This window comes from Gymnoscopelus braueri (genome assembly GCF_963280865.1).
Source record: "Gymnoscopelus braueri genome assembly, chromosome: 1".
In the NCBI taxonomy this organism is placed as follows: Eukaryota; Metazoa; Chordata; class Actinopteri; order Myctophiformes; family Myctophidae; genus Gymnoscopelus; species Gymnoscopelus braueri.
In genome coordinates this window covers 29,708,715-29,727,598 of record NC_137603.1, presented here as the reverse complement: position 1 = coordinate 29,727,598, position 18,884 = coordinate 29,708,715, and the positions used below count along the sequence as shown (strand labels likewise).

Genomic DNA, 18,884 nt, shown 5'->3' with positions numbered 1-18,884 from the left:
GTTAACTAAACTTAACGTCAGTAAAACTATGCCTAACCCCTAAACTTATTTCTAACCTTATATTCAGTAAAACAAATACAAGAACCACTGGGGGGGGCGAGTGGTCCGCGAAAGAAAATGGGGGCGAGCGTGTTTTGGGGCGAGCTTTCCGGTTACCAGCCAACCACTCATACAGACGCGTCGCTTGCCCAAGTCAGTGCTAGCCGTCTGAGTTGTTTGCTGTATGTACGTGGTGGTGGATGATGATGATGATGATGTGGTGGTTGTTGCTCTGACATTAACGCCACCGAGACGCAGTTTATTCATGTGACAACGCACTACGCCAACTTCTCGTGCGCTGCTTTCCCGTTGGCTACCTATAATAACGCAAGTAAGCAACCGACCCGGTCGTTACTGGTCCCCCCGTCTGTCAGTAGTTTTTGGGGGTCGGTTGAGTTGTAAACGGGTTAAGAAGAAGAGGCTAGCTGGCTAAGCTAGCAGGTGTTTATGGGAATCATCATAACCATGCTAGGCTAGCTGGCTAATCCTTACTTATAGGAGGCCTCAAGCTGCATCATGTCAGGATCAATCGACGACCAGGTTCAGGTGTCAGGATGACCACAGTGTGAAACGGCCTCTTTTCTTTCTGTCTGTCAGTGCGTTGGCCTCTTTGGACTTTAAGCACACATAGTAACCGCCAGCCCTTTAACGTTTTCCTTCAACCTGACCAGACGTTTAGCCAATCTGCCTGCCAAGCCCAGGTAAGACATCGTTTGCATGAACTACACTAGGCTGGTGAAATATGTCTAGGATGGGTGAATAACTTTTGGCAGAGTCACCGGATTGTAACCTAAACCTCCATCACATTCTCTCTGCTGAGAAGAAGAGCTTCCTGTCAAGGTGGTCAAGGAAGCTAACGTTAGCATCGTTTACTTTTGGGATTGGCAGCAGTTTCTGGCGTTTTATGTTGATATTGTGTCGCTGACGTCTCTCCACCGGTACTGAGCAGTAATGTACCATATCGGTTTAAGCTTTTGTGTAGCTGCAGTCTCAGAAGATGTGTTGTCTTTCTGGGTGTCATTAACTTAAATCTCCGATGGTAAGGAGGAAGTGTAGGCAGGTGAGTGACATGTTGGAGCTGAGCTATTGTGCTGATTCTCTTGTATGCAGGCATACAAGTATTGAGTTTTTTGTTTTGTTACAGATTTGTTGAGTTTTATTGGAATAGTCACGAGTAGAGTTTTGATTCAAATATCTTTGTAAACGATAGCTGTTTCTTGTTGGTCATTTGTCCTATGCTAAAGGAATAATAAACCTCAAAACATGTTATTCCCTTGTTGTAGACAGTTCTGTCAACAGGAATAACTGGACAAAATAATAATTGGAAAGCGAATATATTATCAACTGAATGTAAAACTTTAAAAACATTTACCATTTAAAAGAATGTGTACATACTTGAGACCTGTTATTCAATCCATCAAGTTGGTCTCATATTCACTGTCAGTTGAGCAGGTTTTACCTCTCTGGACAAATTAAGAAACTCTTGGCATTATAGTTGTCTGACTTAATGAGTTTTTCCCCCCCAGTGTTGACTAATCTAGGGCTGTCCTCCAGTAAAATAGACTAATAGGCTACATGTTTGTTGTATATCACGTCCTTGCCAAAGAGCTGCTTATAACCTTTGAGGAAATAACTAATTCAGAGTGGGTGGGAAAAAAAACATTAAAATAAACAGGAAAACGAATCTGTTATGAGGGGACAGTCCCAAACAAATGTAGCCCAAACTATCGCAACATCCTCCTCATAAAATCTTCGGGTTATATTCATGGTTTAGATTTCTCTAATATGGGAAAACAAGACCATACTCATGGGATCACTTGGATCAGCTTTAATAGCTTTATACTATAGCTTGATTATTGGTCATTGGGTTGGAATTATTTTGCTGTTCTCTTTAAGTTACCCAGACTATCCAAACAGGGAAGATATCTTCTCCTGACAATATTTATAGTATATTTAGACATTGTTAATACTCTTTATTCTTTGCATAAGAAATAAGCAGTTAGTCATTTATACTCTGCATTTATGCAGGACTTGCCTGCACGATGGCCAAAAAATATTTGTGCCCTTGCATGTTGTTAAAATGATGCACTATTCGTGCTGAAAAGTGTTGAAATTAAGATTTCATTATTTATCTGTCTTTCTTTTGTTTGCAACAGAACAAAACGATTCCAATGATACATTCTGTTTTAGTTCTTAAAGGTGTTCTTTTGATGTTCCTATAATTCTTCATCACTCATGCAGCCAGTTTAAAAAGAGAAAATTACACACTGCTGTTTTTGTTCCACTGTGTGTATCACATTGAACATGAACAAGGAAAAGTGGTGTGAGGAGCTTAGAAAAAAAGAATAGCCAAACATGGTGGATGTAAAGGTTACTATCTCCAAGGAGCTTGATGTTCCTGTGATCCCTGACAAGGGGACGTGGTAACAAGAGTAAAACTATAGAACAGATCCAAGCTGACCTTCAAGGTACAGTACAACAGTTTAAAGTCACAGCATCCATCACTGTCTGACTCTGAATGAAAATGGGCTCCATGGTAGAAGACCCACCCACTTCCAAAAGGGAGACCCCAAAAAAGCCAGACTGGACTGTTCTAGTCTCTGTTGACAAGCCACACACATCTGCGAGAATGTACTTCAGACGGATGAAACAAAATGAGAGCTTTTTGATAAATCACATAATTATTTTGGGGTTGCTTTGCTGCCATAGTCACTGTGTGCCTTGAATCTGCAGGGCATAATAATAAAACACTTTCAAGGCATTTTGAGCAGAACTTGCACCCCAGTTTCAGAAAGCTTTCTTGTCACAGGTCATGGGTGTTCAGCAGTATAATTACCTGAATCATCCATCAAAAAGCACCCAAGAATGGATGAGAAGTCCATGCTGAATTGGTGTGCTCCGAGTTCTGATGTGAATCCCATTGCACATTAAATGTTCAAAGAATTTCAGATCAGGACACATTTTGTGGAAAGAGCTGAAAGTTTCAGTTGGCACCCACCATACCTAAGAACTGTAGCAGTTTGTTTGGATTGTAGAAATCTTATTCAGAGAAAGTGCTTGATTGCAGTTATTGCCTGTGCCACAAAATATTACATTATTATGAATACCAATATTTTGGTCTGACATTTTGATCTGTTTTATTTTCAATACCTTAAGTCAAACGTGAAGATTCTGTAATATTCAATGCATACATACTAGTAGTATGTATGTAGTAAAGTAGTAGTAGTTTCAACGTAATTGAAATAAAATTGAGTTTATTTTATTAGGAAGGGTACCAATAGTTTTGGCCACATCTAGGAGAGTTGGATTATGAGGAGAGAGTGTGTCACAACTGTTCTACTTATTAAGCCTAAACGTTTGCCTGTGCGCAAGCCTTTTATGCTTTGGAATATAGTTCATACATAGTATGCCAGTTATTTCCATTTTAACTCACCTAGACCGCGTTTAAAACGGGTTATTCTGTAAGTGAGGGCATGCTCAAGCTGCATTTGTTTTTTCATCAGACTACATCAAACGAACAAGCTGCAGACAGTGCACATATAGACATTGTTTATACTTAGTTATTGAAAGAAAGTTTATAGGAAGGCTGTGTTTACAGCAGCATTGGCATGAGTAATTAACGGTCAATTGCAGCACAATGTCAAACTGGGGAAGGGAGCTAAAGTGTTTTTTTTTTTTTAAATGTTGTAAACTCAAGACTACCAGTAATACAAATGCACCCTGTCAAATGTATAATTATGTCATTATAAATGTTTTGTTGAACAAGTTACATATTGTTAGATTTGACAGCATTTTCAGTCTTTTTATTTTATGGACCAGACTGCTGTTTACAGCTACTCGGCGCAGAGCACTTGAAGAGCTGTTGTGCAGACAGATAGTGTCCTAGTCCTTTGATAATAGTTATGATTAAAATGTCTCCCTGAGTGCTCAGCTGAGCACTAACAACAAAACAAGTGGCAAACTGATCAATGACCCGGAACATACTGTAGGAAAATGGGTAATATTCTCTCTAAACAAACATTAGTGCCGCATTTTACCCCAGGGAAGGCAGAAGTTGGTGTATTAATATCCACACATGGAAATCTTGTTGGAAATGCTCATAATTTTTATTGACCTTGAGCAAAACCATTTCTTGCTTATGATTTACTCTCTTGACACTTGCCCTCTAATACCCGTGACTCTACAAGTAGACTGCTGAAGACAGGGAGGGAGGGAGGGAGGGGACATGTTTTTTCTCCCCTTGCTACTGGTTGTCAGGATCAGCAAGCCAATGTAGCCTGCCTCATCAAACCTCAGGAGAGAAGACAAGCTTGTTAGGAACATTTTTACAGCTACTAGTGCAGAATACTTTCCCTGTTAGGAAATGCAAATGAATGATATTGCCCAATCTAGCACAAACCGCCTGTCTTATGGTTTGTAATTTACCTCATTGTGTAAGAAAATAGTTAACCACCTAACATAACAGTGAGTCCCTGGCATCCCTATTGTTTTGTCTGTTTAATGTGTTTATATCCAATTGAACACTATCTGTAGGTACTCAAGCCTAGAAATGTATTTTTATTAAAGTTGATTATTGGTTATTTTCTTAAAATCCTTTAATTTGATTTTAACTGTTGCAGCCCTAATTTTGGAAAGTTCAATAACTTTACAAAAATTCAGTTTTCAAACATAGCAGGCCCGTGAGCTTGTAGATGGGCTATTTGTATAAGTATAAAGGGCATTATGATGTTGATGTGAGCAATGTGAGTTGCATCCAATCGAGAGACTGATCATTAGTGATCAGTACTGTACGGTATGTTGCCAAAATTGTCATCATATTAATGCTTGTTGACAGATACTCATCTGGTTTGATCAACTGACCCATAAAGATAGTACAGCTGTTGAATTATGAAATGTGAAGCTACAGTAGAACAGTGCTCTTTTTGTCCTTGTAGAATGAGGAAGGCTGACCTTGGTGATATTTTCTTGGCTCTTGCTACCATCTTGCAACCATTGAACAAGCTCAGGCGTTCCCCCCACCTATGGTTTTTCCTAATCCACCTTACTGTAGTCAGGCTCTCCATTATACTTTTGCTACCTGTTGCAGAATTTGATCACTTGCAAAGAGAAAAAAAAAGCCTTTGTGTTGTAGTTCGGTAGTAGAGGACTTAATTATGTCGCTGTGCGAGTTATCGCAATGGATGAATTGAAATTTAATCAGTTTTTACTAAGCTCTCAGTGGAGGCTGTATTTACCATATCTAATATGTACATACTTGATTATGAGCACAGCAAGTGGCAAGGAGAGGGAGACTGGTCAACACTCACCTCAGGTAACTGAAATGTGGATGGAAAAGAAGCAATAGTTGAAAGTTCCCTGGTTTCTTTAGATGCCCTCCCCAACACACGCATGCGTGTGCGCGCACTCACACACAGACAGACCCATTCCACTTTGATCATTATGGATTCTTCTTACTTTTTCAACAGATCAGTGGTTTAGCAACCAGGCCTTTCCTCGCTCACTTCACTTATTTATTCTCCTCAGTAGCTTGAATGTTCCTGAAAATGTGTCGATGTCTTTGCTTTGGATTCGAAGGAGAAGCTAAGAGACATGTCATGCTGGAATCTTGTGTGTAGTAGTTGCCAAGCTTAGTTGTTAAAGAGAAGTAGCAAATTAGCAATAGTTGTTAAAAGTTTAACTTTTGTTTGAAAAGTGTATTACAAAACAAGCTTGCATTAAGAAGTTTGCATGGAAGAACAGTTAGAACACAGTGCCAACCACTAGATTGTTGATGATAAGACATGTGTTTCACTTCAGAGACAAGAGACAGAATATTGCTGTCTACGTAACAACCGCATGCTCTTTCCATTTAACAAGTGCATTCTTCTTTCCCTCTACCAACATCCACTTCAGCTCTGAGCTGGTTGAATGTAAAAAATGGCTTTGTTCAGAAAGTAATTACCATAGTCCCACTTGCTGTTGCAGCTTAATTATGTGCTGCATGCTACTAGATAAAAGGCTTCTGTGAAATGGGAAGCCATGAAGCACCACTTTATGGAGAGCCACCGGTAATAATTTTGCCTGGTCATGGCATCGTGAGTATGATGTAGGACAGGGTAGGGCTGGGCAATTAACTGAAAATATATAGAAACTGTCATTTAGAACCAATAACCGACTTAAAGGACCACTTCACCCATTTTCAACCGTTGTTAATATAATTGGTCCTCACTAATGCTCATTATGATTTTGTCTACTCACTCAGTGACTTTGGTCATTTCAAACGAGATGTAATTGTTTTCTATTTGACTTTTTATGAATGCCAGAACATTGGCTTCTATTGTAGCATGCAAACTTTCCAGGAAGAGAGAGCCTGCCGTTTATATTCGCTTGGATTCCCCATCGATGATGTCATTGTTAGGCGAGTTTCTGAACTGTCCACAGCCCTTCTCTGAGACCGAGTAGAACAAAATCCTATAATGAGTATTAGTGAGGACCAATTATATGAAGATGGATTGAAAATGGGTCCTTTAAGCTTGCTCATGTAATCAACGCATTTTTTTTTATTAGAGATATATTTTTTAGAAGTGAGTAAATCAATTAGTATTATTATACTTCATTGTTCAATGGTGGCTTGTAATAGCGAAAATAGCTGATATGTCAGCTATTTTCTTGTGTACAAAATGTCTACAGTGCATCTCTAATATTGTCCTAATGTTTCACCAGAAATCATTGACGGCCACTTGATTTATAATAACATTCTAGCTGTTAGAAAAAAGCAAGGGAAAAACTATTGTTCTTGTCTTTCTGCCTTTTGTTTATTTTTGTAAATAGCTTTGTTATTTCCCTTTTAATCTGGTTAAATGTAGAGATGCAAGATAATTTAATCTAGCCACCATGCATGTCCTGTCCTGCATATTAATATTTAATAGTCTTCTAATGCATGGAAGCCTTGGTGCTGGTTAGTAGCTCCTCTGTAAGGAATAAAATTTCACCTGTCGTTCTCCATTCCCTCTCCACAGATACTGTCAAAAATGGCTACCCTCTTTGTTTTGGTTGAAATATTTGCAGATTGGATCTTACTAACTACGTATACCCTCTATTGCTCATAAAATAGTTGGCTAATATGGTTTTAAACCTTACAGTATCTTCATTGCATCTACACTTGCTTCTACCATATATATATCTTCATCGCATCTCCACTTGCTTCTACCATATAATGTAGCCCTACTTCTGCAGACACGCACACTCTTTCAACTTCGTACTTGTTGTTTGTCGTGTCTTATGTTTGATACTATGTTGTTCAACTTTCTACTTGTTTATTATTTTAGGTGAGAATATTGTATGATTTGAACATTTTTAGGATTCTTGTTGATACTCCGTGTTTGATCACCAAATCTCCAAAATAATAGGTTTCTTGGAAGGGCTCCAGTTGGAGGGACTGGGGGTTACTTCCAAAACGGTTGTTTGTTTGTTGTGCTGCTGTTGTGTGGCAGGACATAATTATGCATGAATAAAAACAAAGGTGTCTGATTGGCTTTAAATAAAGGGTGGCATCGATATAACAAATTTGTGCTATTGCTGTGCAAAAACATAATTTGTCTTCTATTTTCTGACTTTTTAGAATTGCAAAAATAAAGAAGGCCCTTAGATAGCACTGTAGCTGGGATTAATTGGATCACTTCCCATAGTTTCTATAAATGGATGATGCTTGTTTTTTTTTTTATGCATTTATTGTTTTTTGTCCTGTTCTAACAATATGTCATGTCTACATTTTTTTTTTTATTGTAAGCGATTCATTAGTGATTCTCTTGTCTATGGTCCAGTGTTGCTGCCAAGGTCATGGGTGCCAACCTTTTTCCTTTCTCTGCATTTTCAGAGGATGCCAGCTCCGATCAGACTGCGGGAGCTGATCCGGACCATCCGGACAGCTCGGACCCAGGCAGAGGAGCGTGAGATGATCCAGAAAGAGTGCGCCGCCATACGTTCGTCCTTCAGAGAGGAAGACAACACATACCGTTGTAGAAATGTGGCAAAGCTTCTTTATATGCACATGTTGGGCTACCCAGCACACTTTGGGCAGGTGTGTTCATGTAGTCGTAATAACCACATTGCACTGCAATGTGATATTTTGTTAGTGTTTTTTGCTAGATTTGATCATGTGAGGAAAGCCTGTCTTATCTGATGTGCTATTTTCCAGTTGGAATGCCTGAAGCTGATTGCATCCCAGAAGTTCACTGACAAGCGGATAGGCTACTTGGGAGCCATGCTACTGTTGGACGAGAGGCAGGATGTCCATCTACTAATGACAAATTGCATCAAGAAGTAAGAGGAAGCCAGCCTTTCAATGAATTTATTGCATATTCCTTTATCTGTAATAATTGGTAAATTGTGCATTTGGTAAATTACATTCACCCGTTCACACATACATTTCACTCACCGACAACGGAAGGAAACCATGCAAGGCACCAATCTATTCATCAGGGGCAATTGGGGGTTCAGTGTCTTGCTCAAGGACACTTCGACACTAACACAGGGGGCGCCGGGGATTGAACCGGGGACCTTCCGATGCCCAAGCGGCCACTCTACCTCCTGAGCCACTGCCGGAATGCTTGCTTGTTTGTACTGTGGGAGAGTGAAGATAAGAGGTGTGGTTGTAGAAACCGATTACACATAGTTGGTATTCTGTTCCTTCCACAGATCTTGCAGTGTGCACTGATGGCAACTTGGGCGCCACCCCAAAACCTGCCAAGCCCACTAACATCTTTATCAAAACCTTTCCTCTGAAGAACAATAGCTCTCTTCCCTTTCCTTTCTGTTCCCTACCATATCTTCCCTTCTTTATCTACATAACTCCCTGGCTTATTTATCTCTCCTTTCCTACCCCAGTGATCTGAATCACAGCACACAATACGTCCAGGGCCTGGCCTTGTGTACCCTGGGCTGTATGGGTTCCTCAGAGATGTGCCGTGACCTTGCTGGAGAAGTGGAGAAGCTGCTCAAAACATCCAACTCTTACCTGAGGAAAAAAGTACGTCTCACCTCACCCCCCACGCATGAAAAGTTCATATTGTAGTGCCCCCTGTTATTTTCATGTTTTTTCTTAAATTGGATGACCATGTACTCCTTAAAGCAAATTGTGCAGAGGTGGTGTTTAACATGACTTTAGTTCAATGAGCATGACTCATAGCCTGCACATGTTTACAAGTGGGCGAATACAATCTGCAAGTACAAGCATCACTGAAATTCCTTTGTGTTTAGGAATATGATTATTGGCTCATCTGTACTGAACTGAGTGAGTGATATGTTATCTGGACAAGGACACATGACTAAAATAAAAGCAGATTTTGGCTTCACCCAGTCACAGTCTTAAAAACTAGAATAGTGTTACCAAAGTGAAATATTGCTCCGAGGATGTCACTCATTGATTGTTTGGAATACAAATGTCGTTTACAGGCGGCGTTGTGTGCAGTTCATGTCATCAGGAAGGTTCCAGAACTGATGGAAATGTTCCTTCCAGCTACAAAAAACCTGCTGAGCGAGAAGAACCATGGTGAGTCTAAAGGGACTGCCAGCGTCCAATGGTTTGTGGTGGCTGTGTCCCTGTCCTGCACAAATGCACACTTTCACTGTTGTTTTCTGTCTCTCGTCGTGCCTTGCAGAGAATGGCTATGCAGCTGATATCCCCTTTGTGGTGTCCTTTACTGAGGACCGTAGAATTAATGAGTCTGTCATAAGCTCTGGGCCTTGTCTGTACCCCACAATGAATAGACATATCAGAGGCAAATAGGGATATTTTGACAGTGAGGAAATAGCCGCGCTCTTGTCAAAGTGATTTGTGACACCGTTGCAGATAATATACGCATTCATATTTATCACTGATGGCTTTTCAATTTTGACATACAGCAGAGGTACCGGTACAGCTGACAGACTAAAAAGGTGGGCCTAAAGCCTAATTTATGCACTGTCGTTCGACTGTGTCGCACACGGAAAATAGCTGATCTACAACGACTCCTTTTGAGCTTGTAGATCGGCTATTTTCGGTGCGACACCATCATACAACACTGTATCAATCGGGCTTAATTAAGAGAAACAACCCACTTAAAAACCTTGGCTTTTATTGGATTTTATGTCACCATTTTATTACAAGGTTGTGTGCCCTATCCAGTAGGGCTGGGCAATTAACCGAAAAATATCAAAACCTAGATTAATCTTGTTCATGTAGTTTCATCAAATAATCTAGCCTTTTTATATATCAACGAATCAACACAAACAAATTTGAATAGATTTTCCATTTTTGAATAAATTGATTAACTCTGATTAACCACTTAAATTATACTTTGTTGTACAATGTTGGCATACAAAAATAGTAATGCGTTAACTTGTGAGCTATTATAGTTGCCATTTACACTGTATATAAATAATTGCTCATTAACACATTCACTGCCGGTTTGATACAGTATGACATTAGTCAAACTTGCATATTGTCAGCAGAATTTTGCTGACACGCCCACATCAGGAAAGCCACGTCCACAGTAGCTGTTGCGGATCACAATACTTGGAATCTTGGCGCTGGCAGGATGTTTCGTTAGAACCTGCATGGGGATAGGAGGAAACACTGCAATGAGTAGTTGTTGGCGAGTGCACCAGTTAACCCTCGAACTGGAGGTCTTTCATCAGGTGTAACCTTTTACTTTGGTTTGCAACCCATTTATATGCGTGAATTTGTTCATTATTTATGCATGTAATAATTTTTGTGACTTGAAGAATTGGGCTATACATTTAGATATATATCTCTCTATCTCTCTATCTCTCGGAGTGAGAGCAGAAGCAACATCATTTTTCTGGGTTCAAGCATGTGTTGTGGCGTGTCAGTTTGTGTGTCAGCCACATAAATCACCTTGTCACTGATTTGATTCCAACTGACCTGTGTTGCATGTCATTCCTCTTCGTTTCCTTGTTCACCCGTCTCTCAACACTGCTGTGTCTAAATGCAGCCAAAGAGGAAAGTGTGTTGAAAACTTGCAGATTTTACCAGTATTTGCAAAATGAGTATCTATATGTAAAATTTCAGGTTAAAATTTTGCACAAATACTATTTCTGAGAGAGGCCCAGCAATCACTCATGAAGTTCACTAGAGGCTGCTTTTATGTACGTTTCTGTTGTGTAACCTATGTATATTTTTTTACTGCAGGCCTATCCATGTTTATGAGGTCACTTTCTTGCCCGTCTGTACCTCTAGTCACCTTACTTGGTTCAACTTATTTATTAATCGTCCTTTCAATACCACAGCCAACTTCCTTCAATATATGATATGGATCTTTGATAGCACAGTTAAAGGACCACCATATCACCATCATTCAGTTTCAGTTTTGTGATGGAATATAATTTGAAAATCAACAAACTACAGTGCTTTGGAAAATGGTTGCCAGTAATGTCAAGTAAACTGAGTCCTAGTCAATGGGCTAATCGTGTCGGTATGGTCCTTTGTAAGACGGGCAAGAAATTTCAGTGAAAGGAGACAAATGAAACTGTACGACACATGGATGTGAACACACCTTGCCCCCAAATGATAGGGTTACTTCGATCCTGAAGTTCTCTGCTTTGTTCCCTCAGGTGTTCTCCACACATCTGTTGTCCTACTCACTGAAATGTGTGAAAGAAGTCCTGACATGCTCTCCCACTTCAGAAAGGTAAGGATTCAAATGAAACGTAATTATTTGAAACGGATGCAGGAAATTAAGGAAACATTTGTCTTATGGTCACACCACATGCCATTCTCTCTCTTTCTGCTTATGCATTTCCCTTTCAGTATAGATAAGACAGATTTGTTTTTACTTTTTTGAGCCTTGGATTGCATTCTTGGCCCCAAGGTATCCTCTACATTCAAAGTATGTCTCAGTCTTTATCTCCTTCCACTGTCTCTTTCCCTGTTTCTCAACTTCTATTCTACCTCTCCCCCCTAGCTGTGACAAAAAAAGATCTTTGCACCAGAAGGCCCACCTCATGTTCTCATGATCGAAAACCTTACTTTAAGCTCTCTGAAAGTGAATGATTTCCAGTTTTCCCCTCCCTAACATCTACTTCATATTTTTTCTGTCATTTGTCTTTGTTACAACCCCTGCATTGTGTTAGAATGAGAAGGTAAGAGTACATTCTGATTCCATAGCTGGTGCATGCTGTAACGAGTAATCACCCCCACACAGTCACCATAGATGTAATCAAACCTGTGTCCAGTAATGTCATTCCTTATGTTATCTTTTTCTTTTAATCTCCTTGGCTTTACAGTGATCATTATGTTTGTGTTCTTTTAGGGTTATGTAAAGATGTTTTATTTATTTATTTTGGTCCATTTGTCAGATTTATGTCTCACTATTGTCACGGTTTCATTGTTCCTCTTCTATGTACCTCATTTGATCACCGTTTGTAATTAAAGGATGTGATGGGTAAATTGATCACACACAAGGAGTTTTCACCAGGCACAGATAATCTATACTTTATCTGTCGTTGTCAGAGGATATCCTATGTGTAATGTCAATGAATGTCATAGGATTGTTTATTTGTGATGTTTTAGTTGATTATTCACAAGAGTTTGGCCAGCAAAGCATTAAAATGGAATGTTGAGGCTTTTGGGGTGGTGGTGGGGAGATTTGTATTTTCTTGTTTGTCCTGAAAACCTGTTTTTATTTGGACAGCATAGACAGTTTTCAGACAATGTCAATATATTGACATTGTCTGAAAACTTCTGAATGTAGTATACCTTTTATGTATCCTCAAAATACTATACTGTGTATATAAAGGGGAAAAAAGTTTTTTCCATTTTTGCTCTGGCAATTAATGACATGCCAATATGAAGATTACATCCATATCATGCGGCAAGCGTACCAAACTCTTGTATAATCTTGCTCTTTTTATGAATACCGCAGCATTATTACAGCCAGATCCAGTTTGACAGATTCTGTTTCTAAAAGAGAAACGGTCTAACCCAATGTTAATTACAATCAAGGTTTCGATTCATTAACCTCAGCAAGTTACGTGCTTTCATACAATAGTGGAATTACAGTATGAGTTGTCAATTCTACAAAAATATAATCTCCCCTAAGCCTCAACACACATTTACCCAACTGCTAAAAAATACCTGCCTGCAGAACATTCCTTTTGACACCTCTTCTCTCCTGTTGTTCACCTTCTTGTAGCTGGTTCCACAGTTGGTGAGAATTCTGAAGAACCTAATCATGTCTGGATACTCTCCTGAGCATGATGTGTCTGGCATCAGTGATCCCTTCCTGCAGGTAAGACTTAAAACATTTAATTTGTGCTTGACTGGAGGCTATATGATTTGTTTAATCTAGCCTGCCAACACTTGACACTTTCTGCAAATCTCAGGTGCGGATATTGAGACTACTGCGAATTCTTGGCAAGAGTGATGACGATTCGAGTGAAGCGATGAACGATATCCTTGCACAGGTTAGAGTTGACGTTGTGGTTGAAAGCTTGACGTTGTGGTTGAAAGCCTCTCTAACTGAATGATAAATCTGACTCATGAATTGTTTTCATTCTTCTAGGTTGCAACCAATACAGAGACAAGTAAAAATGTAGGCAATGCAATCCTTTATGAGACTGTTCTCACTATAATGGACATCAAATCAGAGAGTGGACTGAGGGTGAGTTAATTTGTATCCCCTTTACCAAAATGTATGTTCTGTTAAAAGGTTCAATATGTTTTTGTGAATATGCAATCATTGCTGATGCCCCTTGTAGGCAAGTGGAGCAATAAAAGGGTCAATCTTTCTAATCTATATTGATGGAGGAACCATTTATTTTTGCTCATATTGCCTTGTCATCAGTGCCTACATTTACCAGTATGCATTGCGACTAAGGTTCTCAAATGGCAGAGACCTACAGTATATATTTATAGACATGCCACCCCTATGACTAATAAATGACAATAAGTTAGAAAGTTGGTGGTGTTCCTGAAAAATGTTTCACATGGTAAAAGCATTTTCTCTGTTTTGCAGGTGTTGGCAATTAACATACTGGGACGCTTCCTTCTTAACAACGACAAAAATATTAGGCAAGTCACTTTTAAAGCCTTTCAAATATCTTTGCCACCTCGACACTTAAGAAGCACAAATACCCAGCTCTCGCTTTGTTGTGACGGTTCTATTTTGTGACGTGCCCATTTTAGATATGTGGCATTGACGTCCCTACTGAAGACGGTACAAACGGACCACAACGCTGTGCAGAGGCATCGGAGCACCATCGTGGATTGTTTAAAAGACCTGGACGTGTCCATCAAGAGGTGAGAATCACAGAAGACTGATGTACAAATAATAGGGCTATCGCGATCATGACATTTTAGTTGACATTGTACAAATAATTGCAATTAACAAAAAAAAATGCACTGGGAAGATATGTCAAATTACATAACGACTGACTATAAACTTAACCAATACGTACTATGGTTAAAACATAATTTTATACTTTGAACAGTGTCCAAAAATAGCTAAAATGGACTCTCTACAAGCTTGCTATGTGTCACATCGTGGTGAGTTTTGAGCTTACCCCGCTGTCCCTTTTCATTCCCGTCTCAGGCGTGCAATGGAGCTGAGCTTTGCTCTGGTGAATGGCAACAACATTCGAGGCATGATGAAGGAGCTGCTCTACTTCCTGGACTCGTGTGACCCAGAATTCAAAGCGGACTGCGCTTCAGGAGTCTTCCTAGCTGCAGAGAAGTAAGAGACTTGTGCATGTGTGTGCACTGTCTGTTCATCTCACAGAGAGGTTGCTTAGCTGCAATGTATTCACCAGTTTTTTTCCCCCTTTACTGTACTGAACATGAACCAAACCGTGACTTTAAACCATTACAATTATAAAACTTTTAAATGATTTTAGTTTGCTCTACTGGTACACCCCCTAGATACCAGTAAAGCACAGTATAACTAGTGTCACATGTAATGTCATTGTGAAAGAACTTATCAACTTTACGTTTTGTCTGTCAGTACTTTGAGGGGGTGAGTTGTGGATGATTAGAAGCATTAATCAGATATGGACTGACATAACTGTCAGTGTATTGTGAGGTGAATGAACACCAGTAGCCTGACTACTTAAAATGTGCACGCTGGATCATATAATTTAACAGATTACCACCATTGATTCTTAGTCAGACAAGACAAAAATGTAAAGAAGGAAAGGATACTTTCTTGGCCCAGCAATTCCAGCTGGCAGAGCCGTTGCACTGGGAGGCAAACTAGAGCCGAATGTTCGATGGAATGGACAAGCGTATGAATAAATATATTTGAATGATTGTGACCTTTGTAAAATAATAGGTTCAGTAAAGTAAAAGGTATCACACATTCGGCTGCCTTGGTTTTTCGATCTGCACACTATAGAAGTTTGAGGTATTTATCGAGCACAGAGTAAGTTTATTACTGTGCACTGCAGTAAGGAAGGACTGTTATCAGGAGACTATCAACTGACAACCTGTCAACCAATTCTCATGACAACCCATACTGCCCAGTCAGAAACTTAACTCTGTGCTCTTTAGATACCTCAATAACATATAGTGTGCACATCGAACAAAGTATGATATCTCTTCTTTTATTATCCTCAACTGGTTATTTGACAATCATTACACAATCATTAAATAATAATGTTTATTCATACACTTGTCCACCCGGCTCTCACTGACTTCAATGCGTTCCATTGAACTTCTGGCTCCGGTTTGCCTCCCCTGTTGCGTCAATGGCACACACCACGTTTCTGTTCCCGTTTTACATAGCCTTGAGACAAAGGAAACTATACAGACACACCTTAAAATACCTACTGGGCCAGGTCACCTGACGGATCACCTGACCCTAGTAGGCTCCTTGTATTATAAGGCGCCTTTGCTAGACTTAAAGGCAATGAACAATACCACAGCGATGGAAGAACAAAATATTATATAACAGGCTGAAAAATTCCAGCTAAAACGACAAAAACACTGCATTGCATATCATATACAGCATATAATGTAGTAAGTGAATAGGAGCCTAAATGGGGTCAGTTGATCTGTCAGGTGACCTGTCTGAGTAGGTATTTGAAGGCGTTTCTCTGTATAGTTTCCTTTGTCTGAGGAAGAGCTCAGTAATCCATTAAATCAGTGGTTCCCAACCTTTTCTGGATCAGGGCCCACTTGAAAACCTCAAAAGCGTTCGATCTGACCACTTAACACAGCAGCTAAGTGGTCAGATGGGTGGGCCGTGTGCATTTTCAGAGCATGTTTAAATGATGATCAATCAATTTTGTTGTGTTCCAGCTTAGATCAATGGAACTAACATAGTATACTTTTAAGTTCATATTTATCAGTTTCGCAATAAACTATTTTTCACGGTTTTAAAGAAAAAACACTAGACAATAGCTAACCACTGTATATTCTGTGTTCCAGGTATGCTCCCTCGAAAAGATGGCACATAGACACCATCATGAGAGTCCTGACGACAGTATGTATACCTTTGTGACAACACTAATACACTGGGCCTTTGATGCCATAGGACCCCTTTTTGACCACAGGAATGTTGCCTTAAATTCAGGAAATGTTATCCTTTTCGACTGCAGGAACCTAGCTCCATTTTGGCTCCAGGGGTTATAGTTCCTCTCTGTATTTAATAGGTAATAAGTTCCTAAAAGTCTGTGAACACTTTGGTTGAAAAAGGGCTAAACAGCTAACAGTCTCTCCTTCGCTGGCGCTAATGATCATTCATTCCAACAGCCCTATCAACAAATTCAACATGAATTCTGATCTGACCTGAGATTAATACTGACCTGTGCATACATATTTAAGCATGCAATTTTCTATTCAATTCAAAGTAGCTTTACATTGTCATACACTGGTCATACGCTGGTCCTCTACAGTATCCTGCAATCTTTCCTGATGTCCCACAGGCAGGGAGCTACGTGCGAGACGATTCAGTTCCTAACCTCATCCAGCTCATCACCAACAGTGTGGAGATGCACGCCTACACAGTACAGAGGCTTTACAAAGCCCTGCTGGATGATATTTCGCAGGTCAGAGCTTTCAGCCATGTTCACATAATGTGTGCTTCATGACTTAAATCGTAGTTGTAGATTTTTTTGTAGATTTTTTTTTCATGCATAGTGTGTGTGTGTGTGTGTGTTTGTGATAAAAGCTTAAAAAGTACAAATGCGGTTCTCTGTGTTCTGTAGCAACCCCTAGTGCAGGTGTCATCTTGGTGCATAGGAGAATATGGAGACTTGCTGGTGTCTGGGCAGTGTGAAGAAGAAGAACCCATTCAGGTACACTTTCAGAATCCCAGCCAAAATACAAAATAAACACATTCATTGGCCTGTCTGTGATAGCCTACTGAAATATCAGGCAGGCCCATGACATACCCACTTTCAAAACTGACACACTGACATTAACAGCCCTCTGGTATCGCACACACAAAAACACAAGAGTGTTAAGAAAAACCCTGCCAACCAAGCAATGTACCAGCAGACCTGCATCAGTAGTGATGTGTTTCTGTTTTGTCTCTGTGCTCTAGGTAACAGAGGATGAGGTTCTGGATGTGTTGGAAGGACTACTGGTGTCCAACCTGTCCACTCCTGTTACCCGGGGTTACTCTCTTACTGCAATCATGAAGCTGTCCACTCGCTTCAGCAGTGTGAAGTAAGTGTGGACTTCTAACATTCCTCTTAATTTTTCCAGTTGTATCAAGGTACAAATGAAAGTGTTCAGGTGAACAGTGCACACACACCTTGATAGAGTGGAAGTGATAACATTTCAGTGATGCATAGTCTCGCAATTAGACAATCTGCATGTGATGGGACTAGTGACTTTTGTGGCATATTTTAAATCTCTCTTAAAACCACACTTTATGGAAGTGCCTTTACCCCTTGAATCTGTATCTTGCTTGAATTTGAGTCATCTTTTATATTTTAAATGACCTTTTGCTTTTCATTCATCTTGTTTTAAAGCACTCTATAATCTTCATCTCAAGAACCCCCAAATTTGGCCGGGGATCCCCATTGAAAAGATTTTGTGCCAGTGACACCCCCATAAGAAAAGATTTGTCAAAAATGTTCAAAGCTAGCAGATGTAAAAGCTCACATCGCAACACATTGTGACCTTGTAGATCGGCGCTTTCAAATACCCGAAATAAAGGTTTAAGTGTTTCAACCGTTCCTAACTTTGCTGGGGACCCCCTGGAACCTCTTCAAGCACCAGAGGGTCCCTGGACCCCACTTAAAGAACCACTGTTGTAAAGTACCTTGTAATTAAAAATTTCAGTTTGAAAAAGGCTATATTAATGAAGTTATTATATTATAACCCATTATCCATTCACTGTAAGGCAGGAAAGACTTTTTACTGACTGTTCTAATTTCTTTTTTCAGCCGAATCAAAAAAGTGGTGTCAATATATGGCACTAGCATCGATGTGGAACTGCAGCAGAGAGCCGTGGAGTACAATGCACTTTTCAAAAAATATGACCACATGAGGTGAGGGATTATCGCCTTCTGTTTCGTATTCCAATCATGGCCATTAAACCTCTAAATAAGACTGACACATCAACTTCTGCCTCTTTCCCGTTCATCTATTCCTGTCCCTCTGTAGGCCAGCTCTACTAGAGCGAATGCCCATTATGGAGAAAACGTCTTCTAATGGCCCCACAGAGATTGTGCAGACCAACGGGGAGACAGAGCCCTCGGTGTTGGATGTGAAACATCTACCCCCTATCACTCAGCCAACCAACCAGGTAAGAATAATTCCAGGGACTTTCTTTGGCTGGACTCGCACATGTGCAGGGAACCGGTGGCTTTGAAGTGTCGCGATCAATATTGATGAACCTTGACCGCGCGCCAACCAATAG

General features: G+C 40.0%; 1 protein-coding gene across 4 annotated transcripts in view; it reads left to right on the top strand.

The window, feature by feature from the left end:
- The window catches only part of ap1g1 (adaptor related protein complex 1 subunit gamma 1), a 31,000-nt gene that overhangs the window by 548 nt on the left and 11,568 nt on the right, over positions 1-18,884 (top strand). For 2 of the 4 annotated variants that reach the window (XM_080438665.1, XM_080438666.1), the window contains exons 2-18: positions 7,895-8,098; positions 8,216-8,340; positions 8,905-9,046; positions 9,472-9,568; positions 11,632-11,708; positions 13,212-13,307; positions 13,402-13,482; positions 13,581-13,679; positions 14,034-14,089; positions 14,204-14,317; positions 14,610-14,750; positions 16,442-16,496; positions 16,939-17,061; positions 17,221-17,310; positions 17,559-17,683; positions 18,409-18,513; positions 18,629-18,770. In XM_080438665.1, the coding sequence (XP_080294791.1) occupies positions 7,898-8,098; positions 8,216-8,340; positions 8,905-9,046; positions 9,472-9,568; positions 11,632-11,708; positions 13,212-13,307; positions 13,402-13,482; positions 13,581-13,679; positions 14,034-14,089; positions 14,204-14,317; positions 14,610-14,750; positions 16,442-16,496; positions 16,939-17,061; positions 17,221-17,310; positions 17,559-17,683; positions 18,409-18,513; positions 18,629-18,770 (1,869 nt within the window). In that variant the 5' untranslated portion in view covers positions 7,895-7,897. Of the gene's footprint in view, positions 1-219; positions 371-414; positions 741-7,894; positions 8,099-8,215; positions 8,341-8,904; positions 9,047-9,471; positions 9,569-11,631; positions 11,709-13,211; positions 13,308-13,401; positions 13,483-13,580; positions 13,680-14,033; positions 14,090-14,203; positions 14,318-14,609; positions 14,751-16,441; positions 16,497-16,938; positions 17,062-17,220; positions 17,311-17,558; positions 17,684-18,408; positions 18,514-18,628; positions 18,771-18,884 lie in introns of those variants that run through there. The other 2 variants (XM_080438668.1, XM_080438667.1) reach the window with 2 other exon arrangements.